This window comes from Marmota monax, unplaced genomic scaffold (assembly GCF_021218885.2).
Source record: "Marmota monax isolate L192 unplaced genomic scaffold, Marmota_monax_Labrador192_F-V1.1 WCK01_AAM20220418_F8-fsc00190, whole genome shotgun sequence".
Lineage (NCBI taxonomy): Eukaryota > Metazoa > Chordata > Mammalia > Rodentia > Sciuridae > Marmota > Marmota monax.
In genome coordinates this window covers 2,717,384-2,743,529 of record NW_026693010.1, presented here as the reverse complement: position 1 = coordinate 2,743,529, position 26,146 = coordinate 2,717,384, and the positions used below count along the sequence as shown (strand labels likewise).

Below are 26,146 nucleotides of genomic sequence, written 5' to 3'. Positions count from 1 at the left end.
GAATTTAATTCAGGCTCAAGAGTTGTTCTTCGGGGCTGGGGATGTGGCTCAAGCGGTAGCGCGCTCGCCTGGCATGCGTGCGGCCTGGGTTCGATCCTCAGCACCACATACAAACGAAGATGTTGTGTCCGCCAAAAACTAAAAAAATAAATTAAAAAAAAAAAAAAGAGTTGTTCTTCTGCTCTGTAAGGTAGGCTGGTGCTGTGTCCCCTCCGCCTGTCTGTCCACTCTTGAACACTCCTCACTTCCTGGAACAAGTTAGTTTACCTGGCTCTGGTCTTGTCTTGGCCCTCCTCCCCGGAGCTGGTGGGGGTTGGAAGCCAAGACCTGGGCTCCAGGTGTGTTGCTGCTAGGGCAGCCATTTCAGAACTTGGAGTATACACGTCTGAACACATGCACATACACATATACGTCTACATCTATATCTAACTATAGTCAAACTGTGGATTTGTATCAGTATCTCCAATTTCAATCCAACAGCTGGTCCAGCCTGCCCATTCCTTATTTGCAGTTCCTTTCTCCAACAGTGAGAGGGCTTGAATTCTTTATCCACACTATATCTGCTTATTTTTTCAACTCCCAGCAGCCTTCAAGATCCTTTCCCTGGCTCCCTAGGCAGGTTAAAGCTGTTTTTCATGAAGAGGTTAGAAAGGAGAAATGGAAGGTTAGAGATTTTCCCAGCTTGTAAGCTCGTAGTCTTGTTTTCTATTGCTATAACATAATATGTAAGCCTGGATATTATATGAGGAAAAGAGGTTTATTTAGCTCATAGTTTTGGAAGTTCAAGGGCATGGTGCTGGCACTGGCTTGGCTCTGGTAAGGGCCCTATGGCAGATGGCATTACAATGTTGAGAGCATGTGTGAAAAGAGATCACATGGCGAATCAGAGAGCAGGGAGGGCCAGTCTTGCTCCTTAAAAAAAAAAATTTTTTTTAGTTGTCAATTGGACCTTTCTTTGTTAATATGTTGATATATGGTGTTGAGGATTGAATCCAGTGTCTCACATTTGCTAGGCACGCACTCTGCCACTGAGCTACAACCCCATCCCAGTCTTGCACCTTTATAACCTTCTCTCTTGGGAACTGAACTGGTACCTCAGAATACCCCTTCTGAGCATGATTTCTCAAGGCCCCACCTCTTAAGGGCCCCACAATCCCCCCAAATCATCACACTGCAGACCAAGCTCCCAACGCATGAACCCTGGGGACACTGAAACCATATTCAAACTACAGCTCAGCCAACAGGCTGCCAGTGCTGGGCACGTGATGGGAGACTGGAGACTCCTGGGCCTCAGACAAAAGGCTCTGCTACTCATGGCATTGAGGGCACAGTGGGCTTCATATTGTCCTTTGCTCCCCAGGTCCTTCCGGCAACAAGGTGCTTGGATGGCAATAGTGGCAACTGCTAGCTGGTCCTCATCTGGAGCTCAGGACCCCTTCCCAGCTTGTTCCTGTCATGGGTAAGATTTGGCTCCTGTCATGGGTAAGATTTGGCTCCTGTGGTGTAGACCAGAGGTTCCTTTTTTTCTGGTGGCTGCGTCAATGTTCTGAGTTCTTGTAGGGAATCTTTAAAAACATGGCTGTGGTCCTCGTGACCCCCAACCTTGCATTTGGTGTCAGAAGTGAGGGCAGTGCTGTGGACTGTTTTTGAGTCTGTATGTGCATATTTCCCATCCTTTCATCATGAAAGGATGTCAAATCTTATCAGATGCTTTCTTTGTCTGTGCTTACTGAGCTTTTCATGCCTTTTTCTCCTTTATTACACTTCTGTGGTGAACTGTGTTGACTTTGGAATGTGAAACCAACCATGCATTCCTGGAGTAAGCCCAACTTGGTTGTGATTGATTATATTTTATCACGCTGGATCTGATTTGGAATCTTAAAGTAAGCTCATGAAAGACTAGCCTGTCCATTTTTCTTGTCCTCTCCAAGTTTCAGCATCAAGATTTGGCTGACTCTAGTATAACAAACTGGAGACTTGTAGGTGGGCATGGTGGTCACACTGTAGCCCCAACTACTCAGTAGGCCACGGCAGGAGGATTGCTTAGGCCTAGGAGTTCAAGCGCAGCCTGGGCAAATAAGGAACTTTTGCTTCTTAAAAAAGATATTTAGGCAGGTGCAGTGATGCATGCCTGTAATCACAGTGGCTCAGGAGGCTGAGGCAGGAGGATCGCAAGCTTGAGGCTAGCCTCAAAAACTTAGCCAGACCCTCTCTCAAAATAAAAAGGGTTAGGGACATAGCTCAGGGGTGAAGTGTGCCTGGGTTCAATCCCTGGTACAAAAACATAAAAAAGGAGGAAAAAAAGAATTAAGATTGATGATGCTATTTCTTCCACTTGGATGGAAGAAAAAATAAAAAGGAAAATTTTTTTAATAGATTCTAGTTTTTGTGGTTAAATTTTCCTGAACACATTAATTACAGTTTCCTGAAAACTTGACAACTCTGATATCTGTTTCTGTTATCTGCTCCTTCGGCCCCCCCGCCCCGTTTTCCCACCTTTTTTGGTCCTGACATGCCTTGTTAATATTTTATTGAATATTATTGGACACTGAGTGAAAGCAGAGTCCAGCTGCATTGAATATTTTTGATCTCTGCAAATTTGGTGGGTGGAAAATGGCATACATCACTGCTCCAATTTGCGTTGAACTTCTTGTCACCTGCTTAAGGGTGTGTGTTCTCTCCTTTGCCCACTTCTACTGGTTTGGAGTCTTGTTTTCGTGCGCAGGACCTCTGCGTAAAGGGAACTGCATTTTCTGTGTGGGTCCGGCTACAAGCGTTTGTTTTTTACCGGACGTCGGACATGCAGAGCTCGCAAGTTCTCACAAGCTGGACTGCAGCGACCTGAGCGAGCTGGCTCCTCCGCGCCGCGCCTCCCCAAATGTATCCCCAACTGCGATTCTCTGTGGTGAACTGTGTTGACTTTGGAATGTGAAACCAACCACGCATTCCAGCACAATTCAGGTCCTGTCGCCCCTCTGCATCCCGCAGGAGGAAGCTGAGTCCCTCCCGGGGCCACAAGTCCCCCTTCCCCGGAGAGGCGGGCCCCTAGCGCGGGGCACATGGCGCGGCTGTCAGCGCCTCGGGCCTCAGGTCCACTCTTGTTTCTCCACGGCGCCGGGCGAACCCGGACGTCGCGCACGGCCCTACAGCGAGCCGCCCCCGCCATCACGAAGCCGCCACTGCTCGCTGTGCTCACGGCTTCCTTGCTGACGAGCGGGACGGGCGGCACGGGGCACCCGGGCCTCCATACGATAGCCCTGCAAGTCCTCAGCTACCCTCCGCCAGAGAGCTCGCGAGGAGGAGGCGCTGCGCAGACGCGGTCCCAAGCTCGCGCGGAGACCTGGGAGCAGGAGGGGCGGGACTGGGCGTGAGGGCACCTGGGTGCTGGGGGTGGGGCGCAGCGCCACGGGGAAGTTGGGGGCGGGGCCGGGCGCGAGGCCGTCTGGGAGCTGGGGCGGGGCCGGGCGTGAGGGCGTCTGGGAGTGGGAGGGCGTACGGCGCGGGGCGGAGTGGCGGAGCACGAGGGCCCAACGGCCACCGCCGCGCGGGAAGCCGTGTCGCCAAGCCCCGCCCCGCGCGGGTTTGAACGGAGCCCCGCCCAGCGCTCAGCCAATCGGCGGGCGCGCAGCGGCGCCATGGCGACCCTTTGTGGGCGCTGAGCGGCTCCCGGGCTCCGAGCTGAGCGGCGGCCGGCCTGGCGGCGCAGGTGAGCGAGCAGGCTACGGGCTTTGGGGAGCCTCTGCGCGTGCCGAGCGCTCGCGGGGTGGGCGGGTCGCAGCGGGCTTCCCGGCCGCTGCCACGTGCGCGCTCGTCGCACCGCGACCCTTCGGGAGGGCATCCGCCTGCAGACCGGAGCGACACCCTGCCGGCGGCCTCCTGCCCTCGGGCTCCGCGCCCCTCGCCCACCCGCTCTCGGTCCACCCTCCGTCCTCGGCTCCTCTCCGTCGCCCTCCGTCCACCCTCTCCTTCCTCCTGCTCCCACCCTGCGCGCGCCCGTGCTGACCCTCTGGCCTCTTCCTGCCCGGTTTCCCTCCCGAGGGCGCGTGGGAGCGCTGGGCCTGCCCGGGGTCCTGCTGGCGGAGCAGCCGCGCCGGGGATCCTTCCTCCCTCGGGTGCAGGGCAGGCATTCTTTGCCTTTGTTTCCCGTGTTATTTAGCGCCCAGGGGGCGTCTCTCCGCCTGCTCAGTGGACCGTCCTCCCTCTGAGCTGGTCGTGGGCTGCCCTGGACAGTCCTGCCTGTTCTCTTAGGTGGGACCCGAAAAAGCACCAGAGACAATTTCAAAAGCTTCTCTCCCTAAAGTAGGGTCACCAAGGAAAAGGCTTTTCTGAGCACTTTCCGGAGATGCACTGGCCCAGACAGCCTCCGTGTTTTTTCCCCTGCTGGCCTTTGTGTCTGGCCTCTCAGTCCATAGGACTGAGGTAACCATTCTTTCAAACGAGCTGATAAAATTAAGATTAACGTCTTAGGAACTTAGTAATATGACTGCTTTGGTCACCATGTTTTTTAGTGAAAGACTAGAAAGTCAGCCATGACTTTTCTAGGCAGAGCGGCAGGTTTTATCTGGGAAGGAGGCCAGGAAGTTCCCCTCAATTTGCCCCCGGAACCTGCTTCCAGGCATAAGAAAGTCTTATATCCTCTGAGCATCAAAAGTAATTGTAGCCAACTGGTAGGAGCTGTCAGCAGATGGTGGTGGAATGATGAACTCACATGCAGCCTCAGAGACCAGGGGACTCTGCACTTTCCCACCTTGTTACATCCTCCCTATTTTTTTTTTTAATGATATATTTCACCTGAATCTGATTGTGTGATATAAATTGACATTTTTAGCATTTAAGCCCAATATCCATAAGAGTGGTTGAGGTAAGAGCCAGTACTGTCCCTGACCACCCAGCCCTCCTGATCAGAATATGGGGGTCTGAATTTTCAGCCACTAAGAACTGCTGCTAGAGTACAGTATGCAGCTGGGGGCGGTCCCTGTCTGTCTCCCTTGGGTTGCTCCAGGGGAGCAGTTACAGTCACTCCCCTTGCTCCTGGCTAGCTTCTGCTTTGCCTTGCTGCCATCTCAAGAGTTCCTTTGTTCACCTGGCCCTGTCTTCAGGCCTGTGCTTGGCCTGGAGGAGGCCTGAGGGTGGGGATGGAGGGCTAAATCCTGCTGGTGTTGGCTGTTCTGAAGACACCAGTTGGTGGGATTTGAGTCATTTAACTAGACGTGGACAGACTCTGGCTTCGTGGGAAATAAGGGAGGTGTGAAATAGCTACCGTACTCTATGTACAACTTAGCAGGAAGCCAAGCTCTGCAGCCCACAGGGTTTTGCATTGGAAGGGCTAAGCAACCTCAGGGCAACCGCAGTGAGTTGTTCCCAGACCGGGTCAGCTGAGGAGGATCTGTGTTTCTTACCTCTGTCCCAGACATCCTTTAGGGCCAGTTAGAACCATGCTTAATGCAACTTGGTCTCCGACAGAGAATCTGAATAGGGGTTCCTTACAAGTCTCCTGGGCCCACTGTTATCCCCTTATTCTGGATCACAGGTTTTGGGCAATAGCACTTTGGGGTCATGAAATTGTAAAAACTGCCCATGAACTCTTTTTTGTAGTAGTAAATTTTTTTTTTATTGGAATAACAATATTACCACTTGCTTGGGATTAGGAGCACTTGAAGTGGATGATATTATTAGAGTGCACAGAAGGAGATCTGGCACACCTTACATGCAGAAGAGGCATTTGCCAAAGTGGCTTTCAGTTTTAATGTGGTAGCCCTTTACCACATCCTTAGCTGACTTATTTACTTATTTTCTTTGTAATCAAAGTATAATTTAATACAATAAAATGAACAGATACAGTGCAGTTCAGTGAATATTGACAGATATGTGTCCTATGTTGCTGAGGGGTGTGTCCCCACATCCTAGAGTCCCTCTGCCCCTTGCCAGCAGTTGCTATCCACAGCAGCAGCACTGTCTGCCGTGTATTGCTATCACTAGGTTGTCGACTCAGGTGGGTGGGTCATGCACTGTGTATTTCAGCATAGGACCTTTGTGATCCATTCCTATTGTTAACAGAGGCCTCTATGTTTTTTGTTGCTGAGTTGTATTCCATTGTGAGACTACATTGCAGCTTATCCATGTAACTTGGGATTGAACTCAGGGGCACTTGGCCACCCAGCCGCACTCCCAGGCTATTTTGTATTTTATTTAGAGATGGTCTCACTGAATTGCTTAGCAATTTGCTGAGGCTGGCTTTGAACTCGTGATCCTCCTGCCTCAGCCTCCTGAGCTGTAGACTTGTTTTTTATTTATTTTTGGGGTGCCAGGGATTGAACTCAGGGGCACTCAACCACTGAGCCACATCCCCAGGCCTGTTTTGTATTTTATTTAGAGACAGGGTGTCACTGAGTTGTTGAGCGCTTCACTTTTTGCTAAGGCTGGCTTTGAACTCACTATCCTCCTGTCTCAGCCTCCCAAGCACTGGGATTACAGGCATGCACCACTGCACACAGCAACTTGTTTATTTTTAATGTTTAAAGAATGTCCTCAAGCTGGGGCTGTAACTGGTGGTAGAACCCTTGCCTGGCATTCTCAGGGCCCTGGGTTCCATCCCCAGTACTGGGATGGGGGAATGTCCTCATCCCAGGGTGGTAAGAGAAGGCTAAGGGCAGAGTGTGAGGCCAGCAGAAGCATGGATGTGGAGCAGGGTCACTCTGCAGGTAGAGCAGTGAACTTAGAGAACTGGTAAAGCAGTAGGGAGAATTTCCCAGCATATGTGCAAACATTAATGCAGAGTAAAATTGATAGGGTGGTTCAGTCCTCCCAAAAAGCAGCTTTTGTCGATGTGTTCAACAAGTGCCTTTCAAATGTTTCTGCCCCTGTCCCTGGTACTAATCCAGGAATCAAGGGTTAGGAAACCAAGTGCCAGAACCATTGCATCACCTGAACTTGGAAACCATTATTACCTGTGACAAAAACCTAGGTGTAGGTGAGTGATGTGGCCTGGCCAGGTACAGCTGCTGTGCTCCTGCAGACTCTGAGTGGGCATCTCCCCACTGTGGGGATCAGACTTCCATCCAGGCAGAGCTGGCAGTGGACCTGCAGGGAAGGGCTGCCTTGGGAAGGGCTGGGAGGAAGGGACCCACGGGTGACTGGCTTTCTCTGAGTGCTTAGGATTGTAGGACATTGTGTTTCGTGCTTTTTGATTGTCAGCAAGCTGTCTCAGCAGCCAGGCAGGTGAGAACAGGTGGTGGATGTGTAGGAGCTACTATAGATAGGGGACAGTTCCACCAGAGACGGAGGCAAGGGTGGGAGGAGGGCTATTTGTTTGCCCCTCTCTGACTAGTCCAGCTCTGCAGCAGGGACAGAAACTAGAGCAGCTGTTGTTTTTATGTGTTGGCTGGTGCCTTTGTTAGCAAGTTGCTGTTTAGCTTCCTAGAGAGCCTGTGGACTTCCAGGTTGTCCTGTAGGTCAGCAGCTGGCTTGTGGGCTCCTTGCTGCAGGTTGTGGGTCAGGGTTCTGTTTGAATGTGGTCCAGCTGTTGCTGATGTGTACATTCAAGTTCTAAGAGCACATCCTGTTAAGGGTGCCTTGGCTTGCTTTCTCTGCAGCAGTGCCGTCCTGGCATGGCCTAGGGGCTGCTTACCAGCTGTAGCTGAGCACTGAACTCAGGCTTTTCACATTCCCTGGGGTCCTAGGACCACATCTGGCTTCCAGAACTCAGTGTGAGGGTCTTTGTTGAGTGTGCTGCCCAGAGGCTTATGACCAGGAGATAGGGGTGTCAAGGTCATTAGTTCTCAGGATAGTTTTGGAGCTGTGTTCAGGTTTGAGGGGTGGGTCTTGGTCCTGCCCCATTCTTACTCCTTTTGTGAGTTGCCCCATGTGCTCCTGGTAGGCTATCTTGACTTCTGGTGGACCTACCCAGTCATTACCTGGTTTCCAAAGTCAGAGGGCAGCCAGAAGTTTTGTAAACTAGGACTTAATTTATGACATTTGAGTCCTACATTAAATCTTGCAGAGTTGGAATTTTATGGTTGAAAAGAGAAACCCAGAACCAAAAGAGAAAGAGGGGCTTGCCACGGAGGAATCTTTGGAGTTTAATTTTTTCCCCCAAACAATTTTTTTTCTGTGGTTTGACATAATCTTATATTTTCTTGATAAACTTGACAATTTTTATACCAGTGATTTAAATGTGATCGGGTTTTTAGAAACAGTAATTCTGTAGAAGTTGAATTTGCACCAAGACAAAGAACTTGAATGCTATAATACCAGACGGGATAGAGTGTAATGTGTCTTGGTGGTGAGCTCCTGTTCATTTAAGAACAGGTCTGCTGCTGTGTGCGGTGTGGACCTGTGTAGGTGGTCATGCCACTTTGCTGCTGGGGAAAACCATGGCTCAGGCTTAACTCTTCAGTTTGAAATTCTCTAGACCCACAGCAACTGGCACAGAGGCCCTGTGTGCGTGACCCTGATGCTCCAGGTGGGTGCCAGGGGCAGTGGGGAGTGGGGTCCTCTGCAGTGTAGCACACTTGCCCAGGTGTAGATCCCCTTCACTCCAGGGATTTCTTGTGCCTGCCCTGCATGGCCCTCCCACCCCTTAGTTTGCCACTGCATAAATGTCAAGTGAGATCCCACAGGGTGGTGATCCCTTGGCCTCTCCTTGGCCATCCCCAGCTGAGGGGACTGTTTCCAGCATGGAGCTGTTTGGTGTGAACACTGTGAATGTTCTTGTATACGTTTATACATAAACCTTGGCTTTCATTTCTTTGGGATAAATGCCCAAGGGGTTACTTTAGTTAATAAAATTTAAAGTGTTGCAAGCATGGGAGGTGATATCTAGGACTTTGAAAGGATATTCAGAAGGACAGGGGATCTTTTCCTGTCCTTCCCAGGGTAGAGCCAGCAAGACAGTCACCACCAGGGCTGTCCTGGGGAGGGACACTTGGCAGCTGGTTCTTCCACACTGCATAGCTTACCTACCGCTTATTCCTGGGCCCTGCGTGGGGGACAGCACATGCCTCCCACATCAGCTCCCCAGAGCCACCTGGCTGCACTCCAACCACAGAGAGTCATTGGATTGAAAAAAAAAAAAAAATCCTAAAAGTTTGCATTTTTAAAAGACTCTGAATAGTTTGAATTTATTCATTTATCTCAAGTTAGTTGAAATAAAAATGTTCAGCTCCTGCACGAGCATGGAAGGAGAGCCCCAGGTAATCACTGTGAGCCCCAGCTGTGCTGAGCCACTGTGTTACACAACATGAGAACAAGGGGGCTTTTCGGGGCCCTGGTCCCTTCTGAAGGTGCTGCTGTGGAGCCAGGTAATGCCTGCCCGCTGGAGGACATAGGCCAGCGTTCTGATCTGTGCATCTCTGGAGTACGATTTCCCAGTGAGCCGTCTGCCATAAGGGACCATAATTTTGTTAGTGAGCTCTCGAAGGGAAGGAGCAGCCCTTCTAAAACATGTAGGACTTTATCACTGGTGAGGATCCAATAGCTAATCGGTTTTGGAAGGTGGACAGTATTGTTGATGTGGTCTGCAAGCCCTGTCCTCTCCATGGCCCTGTGTTCTGTGCCTCACCGCAGAGTTCCTCTTCTTTCACAGGCACGAATGCGTGGATTGTTTCATGCAGATTTTGAGCCTGGCTCTAAGAAATAAAGTTTCTCCTATTTCTGTTCATTTTTCTGTGGGTAGAAAAGTCGTGCTACAGCCTTAAGCTTTGTTGTTGCTGACAGTATGGCTGTGCGTATATCACAGACACAACGCTGCCTTCCAGGACATGCCTTTGTGCCCGTATGCAGATGCCCCTTCTCTCTTTGATGAGTGTCCTGGGGGCACTGTGCCAGGGTGCCAAGATGTGCTAAGTGGCGTCTTCCTTGGTTCCCACAGGGCACAATGTTTGCACGAGGACTGAAGAGGAAATGTGTTGACCAGGAGGAAGATGGGGAGGGTGCCTTGGCTGGCTTTGGCACTGTTCCTGCCTATAGCCTTCAGCGGCAGTCGCTCCTGGACATGTCCCTGGTCAAGCTCCAGCTCTGCCACATGCTGGTAGAGCCCAACCTTTGCCGCTCAGTCCTCATTGCCAACACAGTCCGGCAGATCCAGGAGGAGATGAGCCGGGATGGTGCATGGCGAGGGGCAGCACCCCAGAGTGCGGAACGGGTGCCGCTCGACCGCCTTGTGTCTACGGAGATCCTGTGTCGCACAGCAAGGGGGCCAGAGGCAGGGTGCCCTGCTCCTGACCTGGGAGATGACCCCTTGCAAGGTCCAGTTTCTGAACTTTCCACAATCAGCTCAGCACAGGTGCCGAGGAACACTCAGAGTAGCCTTTGGGATACAGGCAACCCTCGAGAAAACAGAGGAAGCTTTCAGAAGTCTCTAGATCAGATATTTGAGACCCTGGAGAACAAAAGTCCCAGCGCTATGGAGGAGTTGTTCTCAGATGTGGACAATTCCTACTACGACCTGGACACTGTGCTGACAGGAATGATGGGTGGCACTAAGCCCGGCCTCTGTGATGGGCTTGAGGGCTTTGCCTCGGCAGCCTCACCTCCCGGCTCCAGCTGCAAGTCCGACCTGGCCGAACTGGACCATGTGGTGGAGATCCTAGTGGAAACCTGAGGCCTCCAGTGGGCCACGGACAAGGCCACATGCCCCAGAGAGCTTACCTGATATACTGTGGCCCATGTAGAAACGCAGGGCACCAGTCCTGTGCAGACTTCTCACCACTGCAGCCTGCGTCCTGGCCCTGTGGGGCAGTCTGTTGATTCTGAGAGTGTCCTGGGGCAGACTCAATGGCTCTGGCTCCGGCAGCAGAGGCCGGTCCTGGGAGCTGGAGCTCTCTGAAGGCGCCTCAGCCCTGGGCTAGGTGACATCCCACAGCCCCAGGCCCTCCCTGTGCTGGCTGCACCTCCCGCGGAGATGTCGAGCAACAGGCTGCATTCAACCAACCTCATTAAAATCTAGATAGGTGAACTTTTAAAACTCAGTCTTATATGTTTGGGGCAATATTTTGTCTTTTAAGATATATTTTTTAAATGTTTTATACTCTTAGATTTTTGCAGCTATTTTCTTAAAAGTCTATTTTTTGTATAAACATCATTTGCTGCTACATTAGAAACTTGTATAACCTGAACAATTGCAGTTGTGTATTTCATTGTTTGAAGGTTTAAATGGTCATTTCCCACACTCTGATGCAGCAGCGTAAGTGTTCTGTTTTCTACTTTGGTTGTTCGCAGGACCCTTATGTCATGTTCTGTGTTACAACAGAGGATGCTTAAAATGAGAACTGCATGCAGTTAGAACCCTCTTCACTAGACCTGCTCTGAAGCCGTGTCTTTTTAGACTTAGTGAAAATAATGGAGGGTTCTATTTAAGCCTATTTATATATGTAAATGCCACTGGAGGGGAAGGTTGGGTATTTGTGTGAAATCACAGGCACCATTTGATCTTTAAGAGTCTGGAGTCTCAGCTGTGTCTTCCATGAGGTGGTCACAGAGGGCGCCTCCCATCTGTTTCCAGCACGGCCCTAGCAGAGCTGCGTGCCCTTTTTAGAGCATACACATGGGCTGCTGTGTGCCAGACATGTGTGTTTGGAAAGACCGTATGCCTGTGTGCTGTTGGTAGAAATGCTTACACCTGCTCTGTTAAATTGGTGCTAGAACAGAATTGTAAGGTTAAATTTAAGTCCAGAATGAAAGAACTCTGTAATTCATGTCCTCTCAATCCAAAGGGTCACACAATGAAGGGAGCTGGTGTGGCCCTGTGCCTGGCTGCCACATCTCCAGATCCTTGTTGCCTACCATGCACAGGTTTCCTCGTGCCTCTTCTGACCTCCCATCTCTGAGCCTGACAGGCATGTGGTTTTCCTTTGTGCACATGACCATACTTTTTTTGTATCAACATGACAGTGATGGATGTAAACCTCACTTTATTAAAAATATCCAGCGCACAAAATGGGAATGGTGTGAACTTCACCATGTCATCCTTGTTTTGTTTTCCTCGTTGGTTTCAGCTGTAATGTCTGTCTGTCTGTGGAGGTAGGGAAAGAACTTCACTTGAATGCATTAAATAGTCAATGGATGGTTTTTCTTTTCCTAAGCTTGGCGGGGCTTCTGCCAGTTTGCGGTCCAGGGATCAGGCAGCGTCACCGTAGCAGGGCTGGCCGTCTTTGGATCCACGGAGGGCCGCCTCCTGGTGGTGAGAGTGCTGCTACTCCTGGAAGCAAAAGGGTGCCTGCTGATAGCTGAAGCAGTGTTTGCTTTTTTTTGCAGCATTTCTATTGCAAATCTCATGTGTTCAGTTTCAGAGGTGACAAGGTATTGCTGGCATGGCAGGCTGGCAAAAGGTAAGACGGAGTGAGGGAACCGGCTGTCCTCGCGCACGGAGGCCTGGTGCCCCAGCTCCTACACCAGGCAGCTGCCTCCCCTTGTCTGCCAGGTGGTGAAGAACCTATGGGACTGGGCAGTGTGGTTGTTGGTGGTGGAGAGCCCCTCAGCCAGTCCCCATTCCCCGGGCTTATAGACCTAGGCCTGGGAAGGTACCTGCTTCTGCAGTAGTCCCCGTGGCTCATCCATTGTTTTTACAGAAATTTCTGGCTGTTTCATCATGTGTATGTGTTTTTTGAAGATGTAGATATAAGTAATTGACTGGAAGCAGTTTTCCAAACATTTGATAATTTTGTTTACAAAATATCTATATAATAAAAAATATAAATTCCAGTTATCCAAACTCTGTAGTGTTTTGTGGATCTGCCTCCAGTCAAACCCTGACCCCTCTACCCTGAGGGGTCAGGGTATTTGGTTTTCAACTTAGTTGACAGGTTCTCGTACGGCTAGAGTGCATGCTCTAATACACAAGTATCGAGGTGGGGTCCCAAGACCAGAGAGCGTGCTGCAGAAGCCTTGGGAAGCAGCCCTCCTGCAGGGTTTTACACCCTCAGCCTTGGAGCCCCTTTGCCTTGGAAGCGCATTAGGTTTTTAAAGGTTGAAAAGTAAAGCACTGATTTTAAGTATGAGCACCAGTGCATGGCTGCAATCCAGCTACTCCGCAGGCCGAGGGCTGGGGTGTACTCCGTGGTGTGCACTAGGGATGAGGAGAACACGAGAGCCTATAAGTAGATTTTCCACAGTGTACTGTGCCACACGTCTGCCCAGGTTCTCAGTAGAGGCAAGAAGGGCAGGGCTGAGGCGAGTGGTGTCTGTGAGCTTGAGTGTGGCCCCTCAAGGCACTTCAAAGCCCCGCAGGGTCAGCCGTGGGGAGCACTTGCCTGCAGATGGAATGAGGTTCAGCCTGGCCATTCCCACGGAGCCCCGGTGCTGCTGAGGGCCCTGCTCCCCTGCAGGTGACCATTTCTGGCCCATACACTTCATCCTGTGCTGCCCAGTAGGCAATAAGCCCCACTACTCCATCTGCCCTCCATGCCTCCCGAGTGAGCTTGTGCTGCCCAGCTGGGATGCCAGGCCATTGGCTAGTGGTTTGCTTCCCAGCGTTCCCAGAGCCTGCTGACCAGCCAGGCCCACCTCTTGCTGATGATGTCAATGCCTGAGCAAGAGACTGGAGAACCTGATGGGGGGTGGGGGGCGCTGGAACGCTCAGAGAAAGCCCTAAGAATGAGGTGCTCAGAGCAGCCCCCAGCACGGCTGCATAGGGGGGTTGCTGCCTCTGTGGGCTGCACCTCGTCTTTTTTGTAAAAATCCCCGAGATGTGTAAATGACAGCTTGCAGCAGCCTTGGGGCTAGACGCCGTGTTCCTGTAGTCAGAATCTGGTTGGACCTGCTGACTTGCTGCTCTGCAGTCAGCAGGGCTGTGGGGGACCCACAGGTGAAGCCCAGAGTGAGCTGAAGATGCCACTGCAGCTGGACTCAGGGCAGAAACTTGGATGGGACTGAAACATGGGTGTCCTGCTGCCTCCTGCCCTCTACCTGCCTCCATAAGTGGCTTCATGTGCTCTCGGCACCTGGCGCTCAAGAAAGCTGCCACCCTGCCTGTTAGGCTGGGGGACAGGCAGGACCCAGGCTCCAGGGGAGCAGATGGCCCTGGGCACTGGGTACCCTGAACTGGAGCAGGCTTGATTCTTGGGAGGCTCTGCCAAGCCCTCACCTCTCCTTCCAGCTCAGGCTGTTGGCCTGGCCCCACTGGGTCAAGGCACCAAGTAGGACACACAGCGGGAGCATGGGCCCATGGAGGTACCAGGTGCATGACCTGGTACCCTAACACACTCAGCCCGTGTGGTGCCCGTCACCTCCTCTCCAGCCAGGGTGAACAAGGCTGGGGTATGGTGCACTGCCCAAAGCCCAGCCCCTGGTGAGGAATGAGCGGGGAAGGAGCTTTCCCTCTGGGCCAGCCTGCTGTTGCTGTGGGCAGCTGTCCAGGGTGGTGTGGGAGGGGCATGTGCAGCTGGAGGAAGGGTCAGGTGAGGGCTGGGGACTGGCTGGGGTCCACTGGCACCCAGCACCCAGGGTGTCTGAGTGTCTGAGGACCCTTGCTTACCCCGCCCCCACATTCCTGTGGTGGAGCTTCCTAGGGAAGCACCTGGCTTTTCTGTACTCTTCCCGAGGGCCACAGGGTCACAGCTCCTGCCAACACCTGGCAGGGGCCCCCTTAGCCACAGCCTACAGTTCCCTGTACTCCCCTGCAAGGACCCAGAAGACAGGCTGTACTTCAGAGTAACTGAGGCATGCTGTGCCCACCGAAAGCCCCTTGTTCACACTTCACATACTTCACGTAGCAGCAGAGGGGCTGTATCAGGCCCTTGAGCCTGTTGCCCAGGTTGGCCAGTTGTAAATGCTGTCTTTTTTGTTTTTCTGAAATGTGTATATATTTATTTTGGCAGTGCTGCCCAAGGCCTCACACATGTGAGGCGAGTGCTGTGCCTTTGAGCTACTTTCCCAGCCCCCTGAAACAATTTTTAAGCTAATCCGAGCTATAGGAGGCCATTTTCACCTTAAAAATCCGGTTAGCCTTAGAAAATAGAGCATGTTTATACATTGACGATTCCATAATCAGGAAATAATTCCTGAATATTCTCTAATACTTAGCTCATGTTCAGACATCTGTGCCCTAAATTCACTCCCCTGTACCACAAAAAACAAAAACAAAACAGTTAAAAAGGACATTTGGGGCAGTGTTTTTTTTGTTTTTTGTTTTTGGTACTGGGAGATGAACCCAAGGGTGCTGTATCACTGAGCTATACCACCTGCCCTTTTTTAAAATTTTGAGTCAGGACCTTGCTAAGTTGCTGAGACTAGCCCGGGCCATCCTCTGCCTCAGCCTCCCAAGTCAATGTGATGATGTCAGGCTACCTTTTCAATTTTTAAGAACAGGTTTCAGGGTTGGGGTTGTAGCTCAGTGGTACAGCGCTTGCCTAGCAAGCATGAGACACTGGGTTCGATCCTTAGCACCACATAAAAATAAATAAAATAAAGGTATCATGTCCATCTACGACTTTTATATATATAAATTAATTATTTATAAAGCGAACAGGTTCCATGCAGTGGAGTTCACAGCATACCCGAATCGCACCCCCTGGGTGATGGTTTATTGGAAACACTGGTCACACAAGCAGGGTGTGGCCCTCCTTGCCTCACAGCCCCCTCGTGGGCCAGTGTGCTGCCGCTGTAGGCAGATAGCCCAGGACTCGGCATATCCCCATGCTGTGTGTCCCTGTTCTTTACTGGTTCTTCCAGTTAATCTTTAAGTGGGAAAATTCGAATCTACAAGGTATGTGCTGTTTTCTGCATGATGGGTGGCTCAGGCCCGTTAGTAGTGTGTCACCTCAAGAGTCATCCTGCTTTGTAGTGGAAACACAACCCAAGAATGTAACTGCTTGTGCAGTGGGTCTCCCGAGGGCTCATCCGGTGGGAGATGGCACCCTTGCCCCTGTAGCTGCATGCCCTTGGCTCCTGTGAGGGTGGCTTCTCTGGTCCACCTGTGCCTGGGGTGTGTCACCCAATGGCGTGCCCAGGGCTACCCCAGGTGGCAGGCTCCACCTGGCTGGTGGATGACAGTACTCCCTCATGCATGTGTACCACCTGCCTTTACCACTTGTTTGTGGGGGCCATGCGGCCCATTCCTCCCCTCTATTGGGGAGCAGGCCACAAGGAAGTGGGCCTGCAGATGCCTTCCACAGCCGGAACTGGCCATCCCCGGTAAGTGCCCAGTAGCAGGGCTGGGATCACACAGGCCGTGTCTTGGGGGCACCTCCATGCCGCTCTCCATGAAGGCTGCACTGCACTGTGCTCCAGCCGAGCGGGCAGGGCCCTTTCTTCCGCCCTCACCAGCAGGCCTCGGTGTCCCACCCGCACTTCTCTGAGCAGGACTGATCCTTTGGGCCATTTGTGTGTGTGTTCTGAGAAGTGTCCCTCCAGTCCCTTTGTCCACCTGTAATTGGTGACAGTGCCCCTGCAAGGTCTGCACTCTCCCTGCCGCCCGCCTCCCTCTGCTGCGCAGAAACTGCCTTTTCCTTTCTGTGTGCTGGTCCACACGTCCTCTGGTTAAGGGCGAGAGGTCAGAGCAGCTTTCCTGACATCTGGTGCCAGGGAAATGATCTGAGCCACCCCTTGGTTGTGGGCCACATGGTATTGATGCACAGCCACCTGGGGTGACCAGGGACAGCCAGCTTCCTTCCTCCTGGCGGGCACAGCAGCTGTCACCTGCACCTGCATCAGTGGCTCAGGTGAAGGGAAGCTGGCACCTCCTGAGCAAATTGGTCCTAGAGTGGCCTTGGTACAGAGACAGCAGGGGCTCTACCTGGAGTGCCAGTCCCCAGCGTGGCCTCTGTAGCCCCTCCAGCCTCAGGTCTCCCTTTCGGGACAGAATGTTGTCATCAGTCCTTGCAGAGTCAACGAGTCAGCAAGAGCACGGCTTACTGAGGCCTTCTACAAAGTCAGTGCTGCCCACTTGGCCTTTCCTGGAAGGAAACCGTTGATGCAGGAGATGACCAGTGAAACACACTTGCCTACCCACCTGGGCCTCCAGGGCTGGCCCAGTGTGGCCTCCCAGCCATCAGAAAGGCCTGTCCCCAAGGCCACCAGTGTGAATGCTGTGGGGAGTGCTCATGGCACTTCCAGGAACAACACAGAAGCCCAGGACCTCCTGGGACCAGGTGCCAATGCTGCTTCTCAAAGTGCAGCTGTCTCCTTGGTGGTATTTCAGTACATTCCCCACTTTGGGCCAGGTCTGGGATCATCCCTGACATCCTCCACCAGGAGCAGGTGGCATCTGCTGGGCAGGCTGCAGTGCATCCAGAAACCCCTCCCCCCTGCTTGGGGACTGGCTCTGCCCAAGACACCCCTTCCTGATCAGATCTGAGGCAGGGGTTTTGAAAGATCCTAGGAAACTGATGTGGGTTTGGGAAACGGCTCTACAAAACAGAACCAAACCCAGCCAGTGAGACGATGTGAAATGCCTACATGACAGACTCCTGTTTCTAGCACACATCCCTGTTAAAAAGCGCCAGCTTTAGGTGACGTGGAGGGAAAACCTTCTTTTCCTGTGGACTTGTGATGTGCCGCCCGTTTCCATGCAGGGGTGTCTTCAGAAAGAGGCTGTAGGTAATCAGGCTCCCCTGTCTGCTGCCAGGTGTCCCTGAGAGCTGAGAGGAGGCCAGCAGTCAAATACAAGTGCAGGTGACTAGAGGTGCCAGGTTGGCATCTGCCCTGCCCACCTCTGGCCCCTCAACAATCTCTCCTTGGTCACCATGATCCTAAAAACTTCATTGTGCAATGCAACCAGAGAAGCGCACAGGGCTGGTGTACTGGGACCAAGGCCGCTAGTGGCCCACCTGTCCCTGGCCTTCACCCCACTGCAGCAACCACTGCCACCTGACTTCTACCACTGAGCAACACTCCCAGCCCTTTTTATTTTGAGACAGGGTCTCATTAAATTGCCAAGGCTGGCCTTGAACTAGGAATCCTCCTATTTCAGTGTCCCAAGTGTTGGGATTGCAGGTGTGTGCCACGGTGCCAGAAGGGCCAGTCTGTTTCCTAAGTAGGTTCCTGGCCCTTATCCTGGGTCTGGTCCCCCTGCTTTCCATGCTCCTGGCCTTGGAGTTCCCACATCGCAGCTGCTGGACCTCCTCGAGTGCTGGCTACTGTAAATGACACAGCTACAGACAGGTAACCTGTTGTGCTCAAAGACAAGTAGTGTCTACCTCGAGGCTCTTCCAAAGAACAGAGGGACCCAGAGTCCTCTAGGGCCTGTGACAGACCTGTGTGTGTTCATGCAAAGGCCTTCCTGGGTGCCTGCACACCTGGCACCATGTGCCAACCATCAAGGCTGCAGCTGGCATCAGCTGGGTGGCACCACACGTGCCCCAGACTCCCTCGGCACGTGGCTGCAGTGTCCTCCCACAGAGAGCTGTGCCTCACTGCCGGCCCTCCCCTAGCAGATCTGTAACACACAGTGCCCAGTGCCACGCTCTCCCACCTCCCACTCACACACAGAGCCCTGTGGCTGGGCCTGGCCACCTGCCCCTCCTGTAACCTGATCCAGGCTGGGCATGAGACGCCGACCCAGATGAAAGAGAGGGCTTCTAGAACACAATCTTCCACCTGCCCTTCTTCCTGCCTCGAGTCCCACTATGAGGGTGGCAGCAGGCCTCTCGAGGAAAGCTGCTTGGCTGACTTCAGGCGCCCACCCCTGCCCAGGCTGGAGACCCAGGGCTACCCTGCTGCAGTGCAGCCTTCCTACCCGCGCATTCTACGTGCCTAGGCATCGAAGAAGAACAGAAGCCAGGCTCGGTGAGGACACAGGGAGCTGTGTGCAAACCCAGCCTTGCCTCCTGAGGCCTCTCCTGTGGGGTGCTCACCTTCGTCTGGATCAGGGCTTTGCAGTGGGGCAGGTCGAAGGTGCTGAGTGCCAGCAGCTCTTCAGGACCTTTGAGGTCAGGACCTTCTGAAATGTGACCCTGGTCTCTGGAAGGACTCTGAGGAGACAAACCTCTATGTCACACAGCTGACAGGGTCACTGTTTCCTCTCACCTTCCGTTTTAACCGGAGCCCCTCTACCTTAATTCTGGACATGCATAGCCCCTGGGAGGGTCAGGCCAGGGCCCTCCCTGCTCAGTGCTGCCACCTGCTGTCTATCACCTGGTTCAGGGGCAGCCAGACCTGCCTGCTGTGGTTCCAGTGTGTCCCCCAGAACTTCTGTACTGAACACACAACCCCAAATTCACAGTGTTGATGGCACTTGGGGTGATCAGGGTAGAAGGAGGCCATGAGGTGGGGTCCTCCTAGCGGCACTAATGGCTTTATAAGAAGAGAACTGAGCTGGCGTGACTGCTCTGTTGCCTTGTGATGGCTGGCACCATGTTAAGGTGCAGCAAACAAGGCCCTCACCATGCCAGCACCATGCTCTCCTGGGCTTCCATACTCCAGAACCATGAGCCAAACAAAATGCTATGCTTTACAATTACCAGGCATTTTGTTATAAATAGAAAATGGAGTACGACAGTGTTCAACAGAAACACCCTCACGGCCACCTGAAGGATGAGCACCCACAGCCTGCCACTGTGGTAGCTGTCCTGCCTGAGCCTCCCCTCCAGAACCCCCTGGTTCTGTTTCCCCAGTGGTTTCCCCACCACGAGGCCTCCTGACCAGTCAGCATGGCACACTGGAGACATGGCCATCGTCCACATGACTATCTTCATTGGGGCCATGAGGCCCGCCTTGTCAGCTCCTTTTTGAGTTCCATTTTAAAAGTTTCCACCTAAGAATGGAGGGCTGTGGCTGGGGCTCAGTGGTGGAGCGCTTGCCTAGCACGTGTGAGGCACTGGGTTCCACCCTCAGAACCACATAAAAATAAATGAATAAAGGTATATTATGTCCATCTACAACTAAAAAACATTTTAAAAATACTCAAGAGTGGAAAAAGATCTGTTCTATATTGACTGCCGAAAGGTGGCCCTGTTACTATTTCTTGATCACACAGGCCTGATGTGTGTACCCTGGGCTTGGCTGGCTCTGGGCTGTTCCTGCCTCATGCAGCAGCAGCTCCTGTCTATGAAACTATCTCTGCCCATCATGGTGCACACTGGCCACCCTCCACACTCCAAGGGCCTCTCCCTCTCAGCCTCATGCCTGTGCCCATACTGGAACTTGCCCTTGTCCCCCTCAGCAGGCCCTGGCCTAACCCCAGCACCTCCTGCAACACCTGAGGTGCAAGCACACCTTGGTGGCTTGCAGTGCCCTGCAGAGTGCTCCCGCCCATGCTCTGAACTTCACGGTATTCCACCTCCACACATGGCACCTTCCTCCTCTCCCCACCAAGTCCATGTGCACCCTGTCTCCACATCTGCACCCACTCCTGCAGGACCCCGCACCAGTGTCCAGGTGCTGCCCACAACAGCCACACCCACACCCCTCACCACCAGTGGCCTTCTAAGTAGTCAGTTGGCCTTCCGGTGTCATTTTCTCCACCACCCTCCCTGTCCTGGGCCCAGTGAAGTTTCCACCCCCTGAACCACGTCACCTTCTGAGCAGCTTCTATGCCAAGAACCAGGAAGAGCTTCTCCTGGCAGTGAGACTGGCTCCAGAGGCATCGTGAAGCAGACATGGTGCTGGTGTTTTGAAGGGCTCGCCAGACTTTTCTAGATTCAGAACTGGAAAATAGAGGAAGTCACTAAAGATGAACTTGAAAGCCTTCTGAGCAGGTCAGGAAGCCCAGTCTCACAAGCAGAGGAGGACCTGGCACAGGTGACACTAGATGGTGCCCCTTCAGGGGCCCTGGCCACCTCCTTCACTCAGACACACACCCCTGCGGTCAGTGTTCCTGATGCTGCCCTGCCTCTTCTTTCCACAGTGCGTCCCAGCACAGGAGGCCTGTTCTCATCAGGGAGTGTCTTCAAGGCCAGATGTTTGCTGTCTGGTTCACTATTACAGCTGTGCTGGCCACAAAATCCATGTTCACAAACTAGGAAAACACTGAGGGCTCCGAAGAATGGATGAAGAAACAAACAGGGTATGGTCACCATCACCACCAGGCACTGGGGCAGAGGGGCCTGCTGGTCAGAAGCTTTTGCCCTAGTGAGGACATGGTGGGTATCCGACAACACGGGAGCAGATGGGACATGTTAAATGCCTAAATCATTTCCCAAACATGCCAATGTCTCGGAACATGCAAACAGGGTTCTTCTTCAGCCCAACAACATTCACCACCCTCTCCTGAGTGTCAGCCCTGCCAAGACTGACTCTAGAACCACTGTGCCTCTAGAGAATGGTCTGCCAGTGCCACCCCGCAACCCTATGGCCTGAGGGGCCACTCTTGAGGCAGGCTCTCCCTGGGGCTGTGCCAGGCAGGAGCAGCACACACAGGGAGCCAGGCATGTGGACAGCGGAGGCCACAGCCTTTCGGGTTCCGGGTGTCCCTCCCCAGACCACTGTAGCAGGCACACTGGGAAGGTGCTGGGTTACTGCACAGCAGTGGCCATGATGGGTCAAGCCAGAACTCTGAATGGCCTGCAGAGCTGTAATAAAGCCAGGCCTGTCCAGACATGCACAGACCCCCATGGCTTGCTGACCTGGCCTTCCCCACATTACTGAGGGGCAAAGAAGCCTGCTCATCTCACTCTCTCCCCTCCTGGGGTCTTAGGCCAACTTATCTGGAGCATCTCAGCCCTTCACTGTCTCACCCTGGAGCCTGCTTCTGTCAACAGGTGCTGGAAGCATACCCTTTCAAAGCCACTGTCGGCACCCACTGCCAAGTGCACCTGATCTCTCTGGGAGCCCGCAGCCCTGCAGGCAGTACTGGAAGCACATGGCCACCCGTGGGTTAGTGGACAGCTTGGGGGTGTTTTCTACAGCTCTGTGGCTGAGGCTCAACCAAGTACACCAGGGCTGCTCTGGGGCCCACCATCCCTCCCATCCTCTCCTGCACTCGTGCTGAGACACAAGAGGGCTGGCACCTGGGCCAGCTTGCTCAAGGTGTGCAAGGTCAGCACTGCTGGAGCCTCCACCTGTGCTGCCAGCTCCCCATAGGACACTGTAGCCCACAGGAGGCTACAGGGGCAGTGATGCTCTCCAGGAGGCACGCACAGAACTTTGTGCAGCCACGTTATCAAACAACCGTGCAGGTACAGCGCTGCCATGGGGTTCTTAGCTCTGTTGGTGTTCATTACCACAGTCTATGTGCAGATGCAAGGCCAGGGTCTTCTTCACTGCTTATTTCCAAGAAATGGTCTAAGGTGGAAACATCTTCAGTTGCCTGCTCAACTGTGACTTCTTGAAAAGCAAACCTAAATATGTTCTCATACCTGAGAACAGGCTGGAAAGAAAGAACATTCCAGAATCAGGAGAAATACAGGCATTTAGGTCACCATATTCTGAGTAATTAACTTTGATACAAAAGAAACCTGAGCTCAACTGTGCAGTCAGTGCCATCTCTGGACACAGCCTCTCCTAAAACCTCTGTTCTCTATAAAATCACAGAGCTCACAGGAGGTGGGTGAGAGCACAACTCAGAGCTCATCGGAGCTGCAGGGAAAAGGTGGCCTTTCAAACACTGGCACAATTTTTCATGTGAGCTGGCTGAGAAGTTCACACATACAGTGGAAACAGCCTCACCTGGAAAAGGCCCTGAGGTTTGCAGGCAGCCAGGTGAGGGGTCGGGGACAGTCTGAACTGGGTAGTGTCCTAACACCAAGTGGGATGGGGGTGGTAGTTATCTGAGGTGTGCAGGTGCAAGTTTTATGTCTATCAACATGCCTCAGCTCCGTGGGGTGCAGGTGTTCCATTTGCCTAGTGTTTCCTGCAAAATTCCCGTATGCGCTAATGTTCCTTAGTGCATCAATTGCATTGGAAAGGAGTCCTGGTTTTAAAACAAGTGTTACAGCAGAACTGACTGTCCCAAGAGCGGGTCTCACCGAGGGCCAAGAAATCGTTGGTGTAGGAGTACCTTTTACCTCCCTCCTGACTGTTGAACTTATCTTTTGTTCCCTGGTGTGTGCGGTGAACCATCTGGGAAGAGATGGCAAAGAGAAACAACAGAAGGAGGAGAATGACCAGCAGAGAGGAGCCAGAGGAGGCAAGGGTGGGCACTGAGTTCTGAGGAGCAGACAGGATGAGGGCTGGGGCTCAGCTGGCCAGCTCCAGTTCCAGGGCCTTGCACAAAGCTATCTGGGATTGTGTGACTTTAGGACTTGGGACTTTATAAACCAGTAGAGCTTCTTCCCCATAGGCTCTGAATGAGGCCACACAAGTGCCACCTCTGCTGATGGGAAGTGGTCATGGAAAGTGGCCCAGCTTGGGTTGCCCCCACCTGGTCTTGCCCAATCCATTTCTGCAGGCTCTGCTGTCAACTGGTTCCTTCTCTGGCCTTGTGAGGACAGGACAGCCAACCCTATGACAAGGGATGGAGGCCAGAGAGAAGAGGCCCCTCAAAGGCTGGTAGCCCCCAACCCAGTGCCTGATGCCTTTGAGAGGTCTTAGGGCATTTCTCAATCAGTCTGGTGACAAAGACCACAGAAATACCTCTGAAGATGGGTGGGAAGTGATTCCTGTTGCCCCAGATCCACCCTGGTGTGGCAGGTGAGAACCACCTTCCTTTAAGGCAGGAGTTTCTAGTGGCTGAGGATCGGTGGGTCTCTCCAGGAGTTCAAGGGACTGAGGGAGTCCAGACTTGGCTGAAGATTCTCTAAAGCCTTCAAACTCCCCCCACGTGCTGCTGAGCTCCCCAGCAGAACAACTAGTGGTGCAAGTCGGAAGGCCCTCTCCCGTTGGGGAGCTGCTGGCTTTCCCACCTGGCACAGACAGAGGACCCTCACTGTAGATCCTTATCCGTTCCAAATTGTCACCACTCTGTCCTTCAGCTGTGTAGCAGCGGGAAACCTCCGCCCGTTCCCCTGTGAAGTCACTCACGGACTCTCCCCACCACTTCTGCCGGTCTTGCATCTTCGTGCGGCCAGGCCAGCAGACCAGATGAGGAGCTGCGCACGAGGCATACAGTTGCTGGGCTGAAGCTGCCCAGGGCTGCGCTAGACAGGGCCTGGGGTGCCGCGAGCCACGCTGTCGGGGCCGGCGTGGCTTCCGGGAGAGTGCCCACGTGCTGCTGTGGGCCGCTGTTGATCAGTCCAGCACAGGGGCGTGTCCCGCGGCCAACCAAAGTGCCGGACCCGTAAGCCCACGGACAGGACCGCCGCAGTCTGGAGCGCGTCTTGGGGACCCCAACGACAAGGCGGGCTCCCGGGCTCTAGCGCCAGGCCCAAAAGGGAAGAAATGGCGCGGCGCTCTAGAGCCCCGGAGCGCGTCCCTGGCGGGAGGGCGAAGGGCAGCCCCACGCACTTCTCTGTGGCGGCTGCCCGCATCCCCTCCGGCCGCGCCAGTGTTGCCCGGCAACGGCGCGCGTCGGTCCGCTTCCGGTGCCCGCCGCAGTGGCGTCAGCACGCTGCCGTGGGCATGGTCTGCCCGCCCGGCCCCACCCCTTGCTCGCCCCGCGCGCTGCACCTGCGGTGACCCCAAGAGCGGTGGCGCGGTCTGGCCGGGTCCTACGTGCCAGACCGCGGGAGAGGTTCTCGCTTGGTGATCGCGCGCCCCGCGTGCCTTTGTGCACCCCGGTGCATGCCCACATGGAGCGCACACACCAGAATAAGCAAACGCGGGCTGCCGCTGGCACTGGGTCGCACTTTCTGGTCTTGGTCCCCTCATCCTGCTGCGTAGACGCTGTAGGGGCGATTGTGCTTCTGGGGAAGGATTTTTCTACCGAACTGGAGGCTCCCTAAGGACCAGGGACCAAGTCTGTCTTCCCAGAACCTATCCCTAAATGGCTCGAGGTTGTAGGAGAATGAGGGTCCACTGCCTGCAGAGCTAGAGGAGGGGCACGATCCCCCCTGTCTGTCACGAGCCAGTTCCCAGAGTAGGACTAGTTGGGGTGGGGGGACAGTCACCCCCTCCTGCTGCCACCTGCCCCAGCGTAAGGGCACTAATGAGTGAGTTTTGCCCTCTGCCAACTGCCTCCCTAGGCATTCCTGGTCTTTTCCCATCTGTCCACATCCCCTGCCCTCACCCCTAGGCTCATGAAGTCAACTTGTGCTTCACTCCATGTCCCCTGCAGCACCCCCAGACTGGCAGCCATACTGGCAGCCATGTTGGCCTCCTCTGGGAAGGGGAGGGCCACCTCCATGCTCACCCCACCTCCCGCAGCCTTCTTGAGCCCTGCAGAGGTCTGTCCTTGCATGACTTATCCAGCCTCTCCCTGTCCTCAGCCACGCTACTGAAAATTTTGATTTTAAAAATGACAAGATGAGATCATTCTCTGCACCCTGGACCACAGCCTCCTGACACCACCACCCCACACACTTCCTGAGAGGCAGAGCAGCCTGGCAATGCTCAGGAAGCCTTGCAGTCTGACTGCTCGGGACTAGGTCTCTGCAGCATCGCCCTAGCACCCATGGTGGCCCTTCAGGATGGGGGGTCAGACACTGACCACTGTCTGCTGGGCTTGCAGACAGTGGCTCCACTTGTCTCATTTTCACCCGGGATAGCCTCAGTCAGCAGTCCTGCTGTCTGTCCAACTCCCCTTTCCCACTGGGCTTGCCACCTTGAAGTCCAGAATTGGAAAGGAGATGAGAATGCTGTCCTCTTAGGGGCTGAGGTCTGGGCCCAGATGCCTGAGTGAGAAGGGGAGTGGGTCTGGAACACTTTTCCAGCAGCTTCCAAGTCCTCTGGGCCTCAGCTTTCATGTGGGAAACGTAATGGCCTTCAGGTGGTAATAGAGGAAACCACTCAGGCACCAAACAATGGCAGGTTCCAGCAGTACCTGACCATGGGCTCAGGTGGGGGCCACCTGCACTTCTTGAAATGGCAAATGAATGATGTTTTGGGGAACATCACTCAGTATTTCCTAATCCCTGGCAAGCTGGGTCTTCTGAAGTGGAAGGGACCTCACAAAAGTGATTAAAGCAAGGCTTTCGAGATGAGGAGGTAGTCCTAAATTATGTGGTTGAGACCCGCATAATCATGGGGTCCTCATGAGGAGAAAAGAGATGGAAGGTGTGGTGGTGCATCGGAAGGCAGAAGCAAAAGGATCACAAGTTCAAGGACAGCCTCGGCAACTTAGCAAGGCTCTGTCTCAAAAGAAAAAAATAAAAAGGGCTGGAGGTGTAGCTCAGTGGTAGAGCACCCTTGGGTTCCATTCCCAGTACTGCAGAAATAAATAAGTGAAGGGCTGGAGACA

The 26,146-nt window shown here is 53.4% G+C and overlaps 2 protein-coding genes across 4 annotated transcripts; one reads left to right on the top strand and one right to left on the bottom strand.

Moving 5' to 3' along the window:
- Positions 1 to 3,571: 3,571 nt before the first annotated feature.
- Positions 3,572 to 12,699, top strand: Cdca4 (cell division cycle associated 4). The gene is made up of 2 exons (XM_046453194.2): positions 3,572 to 3,706; positions 9,869 to 12,699. The coding sequence occupies exon 2, from the start codon at positions 9,875 to 9,877 to the stop codon at positions 10,598 to 10,600; it is 726 nt and encodes a 241-aa protein (XP_046309150.1). The 5' UTR covers positions 3,572 to 3,706; positions 9,869 to 9,874; the 3' UTR covers positions 10,601 to 12,699.
- On the bottom strand, positions 11,893 to 24,300 carry Clba1 (clathrin binding box of aftiphilin containing 1). Of its 3 annotated transcripts, XR_006853546.2 has the most exons (6): positions 23,446 to 24,300; positions 22,095 to 22,240; positions 20,450 to 20,579; positions 18,789 to 18,905; positions 16,730 to 17,573; positions 11,893 to 12,196 (listed from the first exon to the last, which is right to left on the bottom strand). XR_006853546.2 is itself a non-coding variant. In XM_046453192.2 (5 exons), exons 1-5 carry the CDS (start codon positions 23,863 to 23,865, stop codon positions 17,409 to 17,411), a joined length of 978 nt encoding a protein of 325 aa, XP_046309148.1. In that variant the 5' UTR covers positions 23,866 to 24,300; the 3' UTR covers positions 11,893 to 17,408. The 3 variants fall into 3 exon arrangements, 2 of the variants coding, with proteins under 2 accessions (XP_046309148.1, XP_046309149.1); XM_046453192.2 differs by having other exon boundaries at positions 11,893 to 17,573; XM_046453193.2 differs by lacking the exon at positions 16,730 to 17,573.
- Positions 24,301 to 26,146: the final 1,846 nt, after the last annotated feature.